Raw genomic sequence first — 14,848 nt, 5'->3', positions numbered from 1 at the left:
CACAAGGTGTCACCTGTTAGATAAATAACACCTTACTATCGTCTATCCAGCGGACCATGGTGGACTATTTCTACTAATTTTTGAAGTAGACATGTATTTTTGTAAATATTAAAAATATATATAAAAAATCCAGGATTTGCGAAGCAGACTCGTGTGACTAGGGTAGGGTCATGGGCTCCCGACTAATGGGCCGGTCCCTTGTTCTGGGATGGAACGCAAGAAAATAGTGCATTTTGGGTCCAACTAGCTGGAACGAAAACAAGACAAGAAATTGGGTTTCAATAAGCTTTGTTTTGGCTCAATAATAACGGAACATAAATAGTTATTGATGTTCAATAACTAAAAACTCTGTAATTTTTTTTTCGCAATATGCAACTCCTTCTAAAGCAAGCTCCATCTTACGATATTACCTTGCAAGCAACATTTACCTCCAGATAAAACAAACTATTTCCTTTGATCAGATGAACTGAACGCAACTATTACTAGGGATAAAGATATCCAGAGGAGCATATGATATGCGGATTTCACGTTGCTAACTAGGTTCATCGCACGGATAGTAGGACCATCTCAAGCGACGTGACAAGAATCTCAACAAACCTCTCTGTTAGGCAAGGGCGAAGCAATTCGCTAGAGACCAACCACACGGTGCACTGAATGAGCCGGTGGCATGGCGCAGGCAGGCCTCATGTGGGAGGCTAATTTTGTCAATATGATTATTTTTATCCGTAGCAACGCACGTACATTCAGCTATCGAACCAAATGAACCACACGTAAGCATTTCCTTCCGCACGTACGTCACATTGTCCATACCATACTAGTCCACAGTAATTCTTTGCAATTATAAAGCAGATATTCATTTGCTGCTAAGAATACATTTTTCTTACAATATTCTTGAAACGAAAACGCATAGTAGCTGGCTTTTCACTCGAACAAATTCCGCATGGCCAAACACGCCAAGGCAACTATCTCATCGGGTCGATGCTTTCCACGTTTGTCTTTGCCTCTTGTCTAGTTGGCAAAATCGCTAATCATACCGTCCATGACATAGTGTGCTTGAACTAGTTGGACAAAATTCAAGTGGGAGCAAGGGGTCACACGCTACCTTTTCAAGTTTTAACCCTCTTGCCAGTCAATATCCTCTTCATCATCGCCAGATTCTTGGGCCTCCACATTCAAATCTGCCAATTTGTATGTCTCCTCTGTATTTCCAAAACGAGTTTAAACAGATTAGACACAATAGTGGATGCACCATCTACAAGAGTACAAGTCATGCAATAGAAGTTTAACACATTAACAGATATGTCCAATATCTGAAACTTCGACTCAGAATATACAATACATACCAAGATAAAAATCAATACTGCTACATCCCCAAGTAGGTAGAATTTCATTTGGATTTTTTTTTTCTCGAGCACCCAGGAGAAGTGAGTCCATTGTATTAAAAAGGAACCCAACCGGTCCAAAACAGTTGTAACAAGTGAAAAACCAAAAACAAGGTGTGTGCAACAAGTATCAACCCTGCCATTACAGTTGAAGGTGTGTGCGCAAAATCCCTTATGATGTTATTCATATGTCTATAGAAAAGTTTAGAAATGGTTTTTTTTTCTTTAAGCCCAGACTTTATTGTTCCTAAACGAAAACAAACGATGAAAGTTAAAGATTCCAAAGCAAGGCAAAAATATATATCACAAGTAATTATGGCATTCCTAAAGCCAAGTCATAGGATTAGTTAACAGCTGAACAGTGTCATACCGAAAACATAAAACATATTTGGATTCCAAAGACCAACCCTATTAGAAGGACATAATTAGGGTAGCTGATGAAATGACCTTGGTACCCTTCAATAATTATTATAGTTAAAGGTAAAGATGTTTGATGTCACAGGGAGACATGGTGGGAGATCAGACGCTATGAGAAAACATGGCTCACTTATTGATTAGACCAGCATTTAAGCAAAGTTATGATAGGAGGAAGAGAAAAAAAGATGCCTTGACTACATAGGTGGGATTTTATTTTAAGAAAAGTCAAAGAAGCTAGTTTGAACTTGTTTTTGGAATTGATGGAAGAACCATGTTCGAACTCTTTAAACACCTGGATTTCCAGACTTATATGAGTCAATTTGCTATGTTAGACACACTAATTCAGGTATAGTTTGAAGATAGGTAGGAAATTACAGAAGCAGGATTTGATTTACCATCCATAGAAGCGATCATCTATAAATAAATCAACTGATTGAAGCTAAGAAAAATGAAAAAAGCAAAAGATACCTGCAGGTTGCTCCTCTTCCCATTCAATACCCTCATCCTCATCCTCCCGTTTGTATTTCTTGCCCATCTGGCGTTCAGATTGAGAATCAGAGACTAAAGTCTCGCCTTCCTGCTGCATTCTCCTTTTTGCATCTTCCTCTTCCTGCTTTTTCCTCAAGGCCTCGTAATAAGCCTTTATGTATTCCTCCTACAAAATAAAATAAAAGGAACAAATATAAAACATTTCATAATCGTACATCTTTTTTACTGTAGAATCTAGTTTATGTTCATCAAGCTGACCTGTATACTCTTCTCATCTTTTGAGTCCTGTTTTTTGTCATCATTGGCTTCTGATTTCTCATCTAGTTTCGATGTGCTACTGGTCTCTCCTCTTTGTTCCTTAGTAAGATTCATGCCTGGACTGATCATCCATGGAGGTAAGACTTTCTTGTCTGTACCATTTTTACCAGATTCAGCACCATCTTCTTGTACACCATCACCTAATGCAACTTCAACCTGAAAAACAAAACAAATACCTGATTGATCAAGCAAAGGTATGTCTGGAACAGAAATAAAATGACTGAGTTACACAAGCTAACAGGTGCGCTTGTGACTTCAAGTTACCCATGTATATGCATTACTGATAACTTTTTTACGGAGACATTGTAACATCATTCAACAGAAGGTACAAATATTTCTTTTTAAAAAAAAATCACAACACCTTTGTTAAAATGTGGAAACTTCGGATTCAATTCAAAGAGTTTTTCTTATTTTGGTTGATAGTAGGGGAAACAACAGTAGACTTCTGTGAGATGAGGATGGTCTAATATGATTGAGAAGTTTATTGGGATATTGATCGAACTTAATTATATCTGCATATTGCTCAACTAAGAAGATCCAGTAGCACTCAAAGCTATATGGCAGTCTTACCTTTGTCTCTCCAATGTATGGCATTGGCGTACCATTATACGGCCCTTGTGAGTTCCTAGATGAATCAGCTGCACCAGGGTCACCATTTGCAAAAGCACCAATATTTGCTCTTTCCCATGATTGTAGGCTCCCAAATTCAGGCGCAGGCAGATTCCTCACTCTATCAAGTTGTGCAACCAATGGCTTCAATTGCTCCTAAAGTGATACAGATATAAATAACTAGAAAAACAATAGACAGAACAAATCTCAATCTTGATTTCTAAGATCACCAAGATTCTGAGACACTTGTTGACAGATCAGTATACATGGCGATCACCTAAAAAAGTTTCATAAAGAACACGATACATTCTTTTCCCAAAAAAGACAGAATACAGCGTTCTTTCAAAGAGACAAATATTTCGAATTTCTCATCCAAGCACTTCCAGTCTTACCAGTCAAAATATTTCTTGACCATACAGGAATTGAAAAAGATGAATGAAATTCCATTCAACTGTAAGCAGACAGCCAAGGACATACGAAATGATTGGTTTTACCAGTGAGATATTTGTTACTTATGCTATAGCACTAATGTCAATATTGTAAGCAAAGTTGGTGACATTCATAACAATGACATGGCATGCCTTTGTGTATTTAGTGTTACGTTTGTCTCACAGGTGGATGTATGTATCAGCATTACACTAGTGGCTATATATGTTTGTTGATGAGCATGTAGCAGATCTGTGTAAGCAATATTTTGGAAAGAAAAAGCATCTGTAAGGGCAAAAACTAAGAGAAGAGTTTCATGCAGCATTGAGAATGGACAACCAACAGTTTTAAAAAATATATAATTTTTAAACTCCTAACATTTATGTTGCTTTCACACTATTTGGACGACATATATAAAATTTGGCGGTAAAGAGTTCTAAAAAGAATTGAATACTAACATCAATTCTTTGCTGCATATCCTTCAATTTCTCACGCCTACGCTTTCTTGCATTGTCATCACCATCTCCCATTTCCTCAGAAGCAAGCTTGTCACTCTCTGCAACCAATTCACCATTGCAAGTTTCACAATGGAAGTACTCATCCGTGTAGCTTACCAGTTGTAGTGCATCAAAGGCTGAGTACCTGCAGTACAAAAGACAAAAAGTTAGTTGATCATGCAAGTTTTCTGTCTGGCATGAATAAACTAGACAAACACCTACTACCTTTTATTACAGCTAGGACATATATAGTGTTGAATTGTATTTCTGCTGTCCAATTCATCCTTCAATTTTTTCTTCATGCGGTGTATCCGGTACCTTACGACATCACAGATCTGTGTTTTGGGAGGAAATACATCCATCAACGATAGTTTACATTGGATTACAGAACAACAAGAAATGAAGGAAAGACGAATGCGGACACAATGTACTTAATACTATAGTGAGCTTCATACACAGTAAATACCCACCGATGAATGAAAATGTATATGGTAACTACACTCCAGCAATCACCAATAGAAGTTTTAGTATTGATCAAAATACAAAAGGAGTTTCAAAAAGAGTATATTGAAGTCATCAACGATGTGTATAGATGAAAAGGTTCATTTGCATGCCATTTTGCCGACACTAGTTCTCTAATTACTGTTCAACAAGAAAAATGAAGGACGCAAACTTCAGTTCAGCTATTCAGTAATTTCAATGTTAATATTTTGTAAGCACATAAGCACAGGGGCGGACCCAGCATGCCTGCATGGAACAAGGGTGTACAGATGTACACCCAATATTTTTTGTGAAAAACCAACGATTTGAGAGGTATAATATATGTATATATCATGAGTTGGGTCAGAATATCAATATTTGAGTCTAAATTCGCAGCATAGCCCATGTAATAGCTCCCGTTCCAAAACCTCCGCCCCTTCCCGTGTTGGGCCGGCCCAGCTGTGGCATACTGGCCTTGTCCCTCCCCTCCCGCTTGGACGAGAAGGAGCAAATATGCATCAGCAACAGGGACACCTCACGTTATGAGTCTCAGATCAGGAGGACGACCCCAGCTGCCAGCAAAGTGAGGTAGCGAATTGATCCCCTCTCCTTTTGGTTTTGCGTGCTCGCGAGTCGCACGCACCACCTGCCGCGTGGGCACGGCAGTGATGTTGATGCCCGAGTGCCCAGGTTCGAGATGGGTGCAATGAAAGAGGGCATGGAGCGGCCTTTGGTGCTCACGCTATCCAAGAACATGGTGGCGGGAGGTACCACTTGAGCTTGATTAGGATCGTGCCCTCTGGCACCGTGTCGCTCGGCAAGGATTTCGCTGACATGTTCTGTGCTGCTTCTTTTGAATTACTAAAAGGAGCCTTCGCTGAAGGTAGTCTTGAATTTGCTAACTTAGCAGCTAGTTTCCAATGTTTTTCTGCTAGCTTATTGTTGTGGTGCCTCAATTAACAGCGTCCAGTTGAAAATTAGTTTTTTACATAGTGCTATTTTGCTGAAGTTAGTCTCAAACTTAATGTTCTGATTCGTGAATAGGCTTTGACTACAATACAGCAGCACAAATATACAATTGAACCTACTAATTGCATGAGGTAAAAGCAACATGCTTATTATTTACTCCCTCCAATAAAAAATAAGTGTCGTTTTGGGTTGTGTGCAACCAACACATCTAAACTTTGATCATCAATCTCTTTGAATATTTTGATTGAACTTTTGAAAATGGTATAGCTAGATTTGGCTTGAATAGTAATTTCATAATATTACAACTTTGCTATATGTTGCATATATTTCATGCTACTAAATAGTGGTCAAAGTAGCGTGTCGGTGACCGTGTCGATGTCCAAAACGACACTTATTTGTGACTGGAGGGAGTATATTAGCAAAGCAATAACAGCCCAGGGTACCCTTTGTCTGAGCTCTCTGGAGCTGGGCTCCTGTGGAGAATCTCGGATGGATCAACCAAACTCTCTAGCTCCAAGCTTGCGGCTTCATATGAGCCCACGTTGTCTAAAAGCTTGTTAGATAGACCCTAATGCTTATTTAGGTGTTTTTTAAAAAAATGCTTCGGTCACTGCATACACCCAATCCTAAAATCATGCGTTTGCTACTGCATAAGCACCAGAGGTCTCAAGCAGGGATAGGTTACTGGCTTACTGCAGTATGCAAATATAGTGATCAATTGAGCACACAAATGATGAAGTCATTCCACTCAATCTGTTGCCATATTTGTCGGATGTCACAGTGGAATCCTCAATTTTAAAATTTTTACCAGTCAAGTAAATACATCTAATGCTATATTTGCAAAAGGCGGGCTGAAATATGTGAATTTGACCTTGACGAGATACTAAACAATACAATAGTTCCTTATTTACTTTGCTTACTCATTTTAAGAGTTTGCGGTGTTTGGAAGTTAAATGATAAAAAGGGCTGAATCTTATGTGGCTGATTTCTAAGAGTTTCTACACCCTAGTCACGTATTTTAGCAACTGTAGATGACTAATGATCCTAATGATGACAGTAGAACTTTCTAAAATTTGTAATATATGAAAGCAAATAGTAAAAAAAACAAAAAGAAGAAAATTGTGGCCCATACTTCGATTATTGACAGAACACTATACAAGCGCGAACTGCAGAGATAAAAGATGAAATATGTCAAACCACACTAGCTTTTTTACACTTCTGTATGGTTCTCTAATATCTCTTTTGCAAGCACCCCCTGGCGCCCAGCACAGACTACTTAAACTAGTCCCAATTAAAGCTTTCTTAAAAAGAAACTTTACGAAATAATAAAGGTCAAACATTTTTCTACAAGGCTACAATTTATCAAACAGAAAGCAGAATTGACTCATGATAACATAGCAATACTAGAATTTCTCCCTCTTTGCAATCAAGGCGACAAGGCCAATCAGAAAACCATTTCATTAAGAAACAAACAGAAGAATCTGAAAGCCTTATCAACAGTCTATAAAACGTATGTATAAGTAAATAAAGCCACCATAAAAAATATCTCCTTCCATATTTTGCTAAAATTCGCTCTTTTATCTATACAAGCGACAATATCTTAATGACAAAGGTTTCAGATAACTAACCTGAGCATAATCCAGGCAACAGTACGAATGTGTGTGAATCTTTACTTTCTCTTCTCCCTCCTTAGTGACTGGTTGACCATCACTGGTAGCTGCAGCAGCAGCATTGTATACTTTTGCTCCTTTTGCAGACTGCAGCAACAAAGAAAAATACAAAATCAGAAAAGAAGAAACCTCAGGCAAAGGAAACATGGGGCGTTTAAAATCATAAGATATCACCAAAATACTTTCAGATATCGAGAAACATAACTATTTTAATAATTGTTAGAATACATATTTGGCATGTATCAAGTAGCCAGCAGCTAATCATAAACTTCATGACGGAGAATTTTAGGTGAAGAAATTTCTGGCCATCTACATTCAGTAGTTATTTGATCAGCCTCATATGACAAATTCTCAAGCAAATGTTGAACTATCTTCTTTACAGCTTAACGATATCCAAGTAAATAAACAACAAGGATCTTTTGTCACCAGCTGCTGGCTAAAGTTGATCGTATTCATATCTACTGCAAAAATTCAGAATAACAGCAATGCAACTGCAATAATAAACCAAAACACATGAATAAAACTAACCTCCTTCCGGTGATCTCTCGTGACTAGCTTCTCTTCTTCGAAGAACCGGAGAATGCGCCGCAGCTGCTTCGAGTGGAGTTTCAACGCTTTAGCCAAATCTTCCTCCCGTACCCACTGGCGTCTAAGGGCAGAAGCAGAAAAGTTTTTGCATAAACCAACAGGCCCAACAAACAAAGAGGCATGCACCGAAGGAAACTAATCGAGTATCCAAGAGAGAAAGCGCCGCAAGATAGTGACAATTGAAGGCGAGGCCACATGCGTTGATGGCAGATGAAGGCAGGTTAAACATGCAACTGGAGGACTACCAACAAATCAATTGTCCAACAGTTCAAGCCGATCATCCACCGCACCAATCATATTGTAACGGAGCTTCGCATGTACACAGAACAAAATTCGTTCAGAAAATGGACGGCGCGGTAGAGGTGACTCTCTTTAGTTACCTGGTGAGCGCGTCGAGGACGACGACGGCCATGCCGCGGTTGTCCCCGCGGGAGGTCTTGGGCTGGTTGTCGCCCTTCATGGAGATGTTGTCGTAGAACGCGCGCGCCGCCAGCCTCACCAGCCTGCCACAAAATCAACCCAATCCCGCGGAGGTCAGAGACGGCAGCGGCTAGGGTTTCCCGAGGGAGGGGGGCGGGAACTCACCGGTTGAAGGGCTCGATGGAGCCCATGGCGGCGGAGGGGAAACCGGCGCGATGGCGTGCGGGTGATCTGGGTTAGGATTGCGTGTGGTACAGGGCATAGGGGGGCGGGAGGCTGCCGGCCGCCGCCGCAGGTTGGATCGGAGGGGAACCGGAGAGAGAGAGAAGAGAGAGATTTGGCTCAGACTCAGCCTGGGAGGGTTCGATGATTAGCAGGTCCCGGCATACGGCTGGTTGGGCTCATGGGCTACCATGCTGGACAAACACATCACACCGTATTTTTTCCTTTTTTTAAGCCTCTATGGCTTGTAGTATTTCTACTACTTAAAAATAGTTTCACCTTTTGTGTCCTGCCTTCCCAGAATAAAAACCGGAAAAATCGTTACATTAAAAAAATCAGCGACCAAATCCACACCTTCCTCTCACGACTGGGCCCGCATCCGCTCCCACCTCATCCCCACCGTCAAGGTCATGCGCCACCTCCCACATCTGCTCCTGCAACGACTGGCTAGAAGCCAAGCCATCGCTCCTCATCTATGCGGCGAGTGAGGCCAGCGATGGGGAGATGGTGGGTTGGGGCGGCTCTATATCTATGGTCCCTGCGCATTGTCACTCATCCAGAGGTGGCGCACGATTGTAGCGAAAATATCTTATTAGATCATAATTATAATTTTGATGATTAATGATAACATAGTCATTGAGACTAACATGCTAATCAAGAATATATGTTAGTAGTTCTCATAGATGCAATACATCAAGAAATCACCGTAGTCAGGACAAAGTTTGATTGAATTGGAGAAGTCCCAGGAGAATTGACCTCACCGGAAGGCCCATACAGAGGAGTTGCACTCACCGGAGCATTGTACACAGAGGCTGATACCCTCACCGGATAGTCCGATGTTCTATATGTTAAACTCACCAGAGTATTTCTAATAAAGGGGGAAAAGGCTGAGGACCTCACTGAATAGTCCGGTGATATGCACTGGTTAACACCAGAGCATTTCTTGCATAGAAGAATGTAAGTGCAGAAAACTGAAGATCAACCTATCTGAAGGTCGGGTGCTTGGTTTGTGCACATCGGAATATTTCTTGCAGAGACGACTGTAAGTGTTGAAGAACAAAGATCAACTCACCGGATAGTCCGATGGTCACAGAGATAGTTGAACCGAAGTATTCCTAGGGAAAAAAAGAGAAGATTTAACTCACTAGATAGTTCGATGTGAATAGAATGAACACCGGATGAATACACCGGGGTATTTTACACAGAGAGACTGCAAAGGCTCGGATGGCTCAAGATAACTCACCGGAAGGTCCGGTGATGGATTTGAAGGCACACCGGAGTATCTTGTGTTCACAGAGGCATTAAGTGAAAGTCCAACAGCTAGTTTCTGAGGTTGTATTCACCGGATGATTCGGTGTTAGTACTACTATTCTCACCGGATCATCCGATGTTAACAGCTTTTCTGAGTCATTAGGAAAACGGCAAGTTGGCGGGTTTAAAGCTATAAATACTCCTCCACTCAGTCGTTTGAATGTGCGGCATGCTGCTGGAGTCTAGAGGAAGTTCATACACACTTGAGAAGACATCCAAGGCATCAAAGTGCTTAAAGTAATTATCCAAGGTAATTAAGCATAAGATTAGAGAGTGTTTAATGCTTATAGACTTAGAGTGAGTTGTAGGTAGGTGCTATAGCTTGAAGAAAGGATAAGAAGTGAGTCTAGCGTGTACCAAGAGGTAGGCCGGCATCTTAGAGTCTTGGTGTCTCATTGATATCTTGGGTCTTGGTGGCTCAAGCTTGTTGACCCTCCGACTTGATGTGAAGCGGTAGCAAGACACGTGTATAGGGATGCACAGACCCTTGCATTGGTGGTTTAAGCTCCGAAGTGATCACGACTGTAAGTGACCGAAAGAGGGGCTAATAGTGAGACCTTGCCTTAGTAGCTTGGTGGCTCTTGAGATCTTGTCTTAGTGACTTGGTAGCTCAAGAGCCATGATCGGAAGAGACTTGGTGACCGAGAGAATATCCTTTGTGGAGCTCCAACATGGACTAGTGACGGTTTATGTTCCACCGATACCACGGGATAAAAATCCCTTGTGCCTAATTTGTCTCTTTACCCTATTTACGTTTCTGTATTTACATACTTGCAATTTACCTTACTAGAGTAGGTTGCAATCCTCTTGAGTAGTAGAGTAGACACACTAGATAAACCTAGAGCACATTTAGATATAAATTAAGATAGGTTTATCTTGTGAAGTTTTTGGAGCCATTTTGATTTAGTTTTATAAGTGTCCTAATTCACCCCCCCCCCTCTTAGGACGTCACTGTTCCTCATAGCAATCGAGCCCATTGGACGGAGAGGCTGTCAATGAGGAGATGGTGGACGAGAACGACGACGAGCGGGTCTTGTACCTCCCGGTGGCGGATCCGATCGGACTTCTCCATGGTGAGTTGCCCCTCCCATCACACCGCTATCCTTAGATCCATGGCCTCCTTGTCCCGAGTAGTCATTTGATCCTCACGGCATCAAATTTGGCATATGGACGAGAGAGCAAATGTGACCAAGATGAGCATGGGCACCCTGGAGGAGGCAGATTTGAGGGGAAAGAGGGTGTTCCTGCCAGCCATCCTTATGTCGCTTGATGAAGCCCAGAAGAACACGTCGTGCAATGCCTGCCGCACCACCGTGGTCTCGTCGACCTTCCGTGCCGCTGCTGACTCTGACACCGTCTGGGCTTGCTTCTTGCCGCTCAACCTCCTGTCGCTCTCTTGTGCCACTATCCAAGAAGGTGTTGTTTATGCCCCTCTCCGAACGACCCATCCTCCTCGTCGACAGCCTCATGGTACGGAAGAGCACTTTTGTTTATGTTTTCTATTCTCCAGTGCAAGCTGCTCAATCGGATCAACTGACCAGTGGTGTTGGTGTGCAGAGCATGTGGTTGGATAGGGAGACCAGCGCCAAGTGCTACATACTGTCAGCGAGGACATTGTGCATCATCTGGAGTGATACACCATAATATTGGCACAAGATCCCTCTCACCGACTTAAGGTTTGCCAAGTCTTTCTTATGTCTCTCTCTCTCTCTAACTCGGATGTGAATGTGAACAATATTTGATTGTTGTTTAATGCCTTTGGGCTACTGTGGTCCACTTGCAATTCAACTAGATAGAAAGCCTATAAAGTTGCAATTTGCAATTGTGTATGATGGGATGGTAGATGCAATTACTCTCTAAATAGAAAACATAGAATAGGGATTTTGTTATGGTTTCAAGTTACTATTGTTTTAGAACAATTGCAACGGTTTGATGATGATGTCAAGAGTCCTAAGTTCAGATTATTTTAATTAGGAAATTTATAATTCTACCTCTATCCATTGTGCTTCCCACATGCACATGACCAAATGGTGTTCTTTTATTTTCCTTGCTTTCAAGAGCAAAAGTACATGGCCTTTTAACTTTGATTTTGTAAACTGAATTAAGTGTAGGAATGACACTTTACATAAACAATGCAAAACTCTATCATTTGTCTTAACTTTTATTTCATAAACTGAATTCAGCATTGGAACATCATTTTACATGAACAATGCAAAACTCTATCATGTATCTTATTCACAATGGGGATTTTGAATTCTATTCTGCTATAAATTTTTATGTTGTGTTGATGACAGGTTCTTAGAAGCTGCAAAACTCTAGGCTGTTTGCTGGTTGGAAATCCGTGGAAAGATAGACAACAAGATGCTCTCCCAAAACTCAACCTACACTGCTTACAATGTGTTCAAGATAGATGATGAACACTATGGGATGTATTCTCCCCTCCAGGAGGCAGCAATTAGCATTGGAGAAAACAAATCAAATTGCCAACTTTGCCTCGAAGGCTATGACAATGAGGATGATGTGAAGGTGAGGTGCCTTAGAATTACCTGCCTATGATGCCAGCCAACAGATGAAGGTTCCGGAAAAGAAATCGTCATGTACCTCCTCCTACAGCCCATGTACAGCTCCCTCAGGAAAGGACTAACAGATGGATTTGGAGATGGGTGAGTTCTGCAATGAAGGTGACGATGGTGACGTGTTCATCAGACTCATGGAGACGAGGAGGCAATCAGAAGAAAGGTCTTATTGTGCATGGTATTGAAATTAGAGTGAAGAAATAAGGCCAGGAGGTTCTATGAAATATTGAAATGCACTTTGCACCATGGATTAAATAAATAAGGAAACCATATTTGTAGTGCGTTGTTCTTGTACAATATGCTTTGTTTTCCAATGCTATAGAAAAACTACATGTCTCTTATTTTGGTTCCAGATGGCAGGGATCAGATATTATAGGTCAACACTTGGGTGCAACTTATAACAAAGCTAAATGCCTGCCGTATGAGGCACTAGCTCCAATACTGAAGGTTGTTCGAACTGAGTATTTAAACTTGTTGTATATGTAGTTTGGTCAATTCTTTTGATAAAATATTGTGGTGTGAATAGCATCCAAACTAGACATGCAATATTCTTTTGAAAAGCTTTTTGGCTTGCATTGCAACATTACCAAATTTATTTTGTTAGACATGTGGATTCCCCGTGCACGCTTAGTATCAATCTTAACTTTTGACTAAGCGGTCTTAGAATTTATGTAGCTTTCATCCTTCTATTTTTTAGACATTCAAGGGTGACTTACAAAAAGTAACCCATCAAGCATATACATCCATTAGTCACAATTTTGTGGTTTCTTGCCATAACAATTGAAACTGTTTCACTCTTATTCTCAGAGAGTGATAGGATATGATTGAATTACTCTAGGAAAGAACACTTGTTAGAGAATCACTCCTTAGACCCATTGATTTAAGCAATATCTATGCATATAATTGATGTCATCTTGTGCAAATTTTATTTCTGTTGCAATACACATGCACTCAACTAATCTAAACATATGCATCTAGGCACTCCGCCATACTCACACACTCGTGGCAGGCTCACATCCTGCGCTCATGCTAGATCTGCATTGTAGATCGACAAGGTCACACAAGCTCCGCAGATGATGGGCATGTTCAGTTCCTGGTCTAAGGCTACTTCCATGCATAGTATTATATTGCTATGTCCAAGACTCGATAAAGATTAAAAAATTGATGTATAGAAATAACACCTCTAATGTGTATTACTCCTTCAAGAATACAAGGTGTATTTTATTATGGCACGGTCTTTAAAATTAGACCTTTCACAAAATATATCATTTATAGCCTCAAAATCAATATAATGTGAAAAGCATTTTGAAATATGGATCTAGATGTATAATATTTATACATTAAACATACTTATAATTTGAGAAATTATTGGTCAAAGTATATAAAGTTTAACTTCTCCAAAATGAAACTATATTTATTCTGCAATAACAACTGATTGTATTTTTAGACAAGACAGTATCATATTGCTATTTCCTAGGGCACTCAAGACAATCAATTGTTGTAGATATTATGAAGAATTATGTAATATGATATAACGATGCAATATCACATGGTTTCCTAGTCTTGTATTTTACACCTGAGTAATATCTTATATAAGATAGAGCTTGCTTCTCTCTTTTCTTTAACTCCAATCTATGTCAAAAAAAAAAATCATGCGTAACACCTAATAAATACACATGATACCACTTATTGTGAGTAGTCTAAGCTAGCGAGAATTTGGCCAATCAAACACAAAATTGTTGACTGTGACGAAGGGGAAAATCTAAATTGCAATGAATCAAATAGAAAAAAGACATAAAGAAACACGCAAGAGATAAATAAAACCAAACAAAATAACAATTGGGACTAGTGGCCGTGCACTCAGTCAGACTACACTCAATAATACAAGCCTGGCGTGATTTATTACAAGTAACTATATAGAGACAAAGAAGTAGAGGAAATGTAAACTCTTGTTATTGATTCATGGAGTATTTATATATTTATACATGTTGAATGGACATGATGAAAGAACATGTCTATTAGGAAGACATACATTCCCAGTAGACACAACTCTTGGTAGTTGATAAATTGATCTCATGATTAAACACCTAAAGTGTGTCTCTTCACTAGAGGTAGCTATTTCACAACACTCTCCCTTGATCAATTTGGTTATTCGTATACATCACGTAAAAAACTCATCCAAAAACACTGTGAAAAAAATTTGAGGATAAATATAATATGGTGATATGCTATTAAAACTCTTTTAAAACCTAATGAAAAAAATTAAGAGAAAATGATACATCATATATTGATTATTGTCTCATTGTAAATACATATAAGAAAAGCTTGAAAAGGAAAAACTCATAAGTGAGTTTAGAAAACAATATGTATGATCTATGAATCAAATATGTCTTTGATACATCCTTAAAAAACCTTGGTAGGGAAAATATGAGATATGCCATATATTCTTATGTAGATATTGTCTCATTAAAACT

The 14,848-nt window shown here is 39.9% G+C and overlaps 1 protein-coding gene and 1 pseudogene across 2 annotated transcripts; one reads left to right on the top strand and one right to left on the bottom strand.

The window, feature by feature from the left end:
- Nucleotides 1-752: 752 nt before the first annotated feature.
- On the bottom strand, nucleotides 753-8,662 carry LOC133907437 (transcription initiation factor IIE subunit alpha). Of its 2 annotated transcripts, none has more exons than XM_062349484.1 (10): nucleotides 8,431-8,662; nucleotides 8,226-8,348; nucleotides 7,786-7,906; nucleotides 7,216-7,344; nucleotides 4,364-4,473; nucleotides 4,100-4,283; nucleotides 3,177-3,371; nucleotides 2,547-2,762; nucleotides 2,268-2,454; nucleotides 753-1,199 (listed from the first exon to the last, which is right to left on the bottom strand). In XM_062349484.1, the coding sequence occupies exons 1-10, from the start codon at nucleotides 8,454-8,456 to the stop codon at nucleotides 1,114-1,116; spliced, it is 1,377 nt and encodes a 458-aa protein (XP_062205468.1). In that variant the 5' UTR covers nucleotides 8,457-8,662; the 3' UTR covers nucleotides 753-1,113. The 2 variants fall into 2 exon arrangements, with proteins under 2 accessions (XP_062205468.1, XP_062205467.1); XM_062349483.1 differs by having other exon boundaries at nucleotides 753-1,209; nucleotides 2,269-2,454.
- Nucleotides 8,663-10,964: 2,302 nt separating this feature from the next.
- Nucleotides 10,965-12,578, top strand: LOC133907184 (F-box protein PP2-B10-like; annotated as a pseudogene).
- Nucleotides 12,579-14,848: the final 2,270 nt, after the last annotated feature.

The sequence above is a fragment of the Phragmites australis genome, chromosome 24 (genome assembly GCF_958298935.1).
Source record: "Phragmites australis chromosome 24, lpPhrAust1.1, whole genome shotgun sequence".
NCBI lineage: Eukaryota > Viridiplantae > Streptophyta > Magnoliopsida > Poales > Poaceae > Phragmites > Phragmites australis.
The sequence above is the reverse complement of the archived record's forward strand: the minus strand, read 5'-3'. Positions and strand labels throughout refer to the sequence as shown.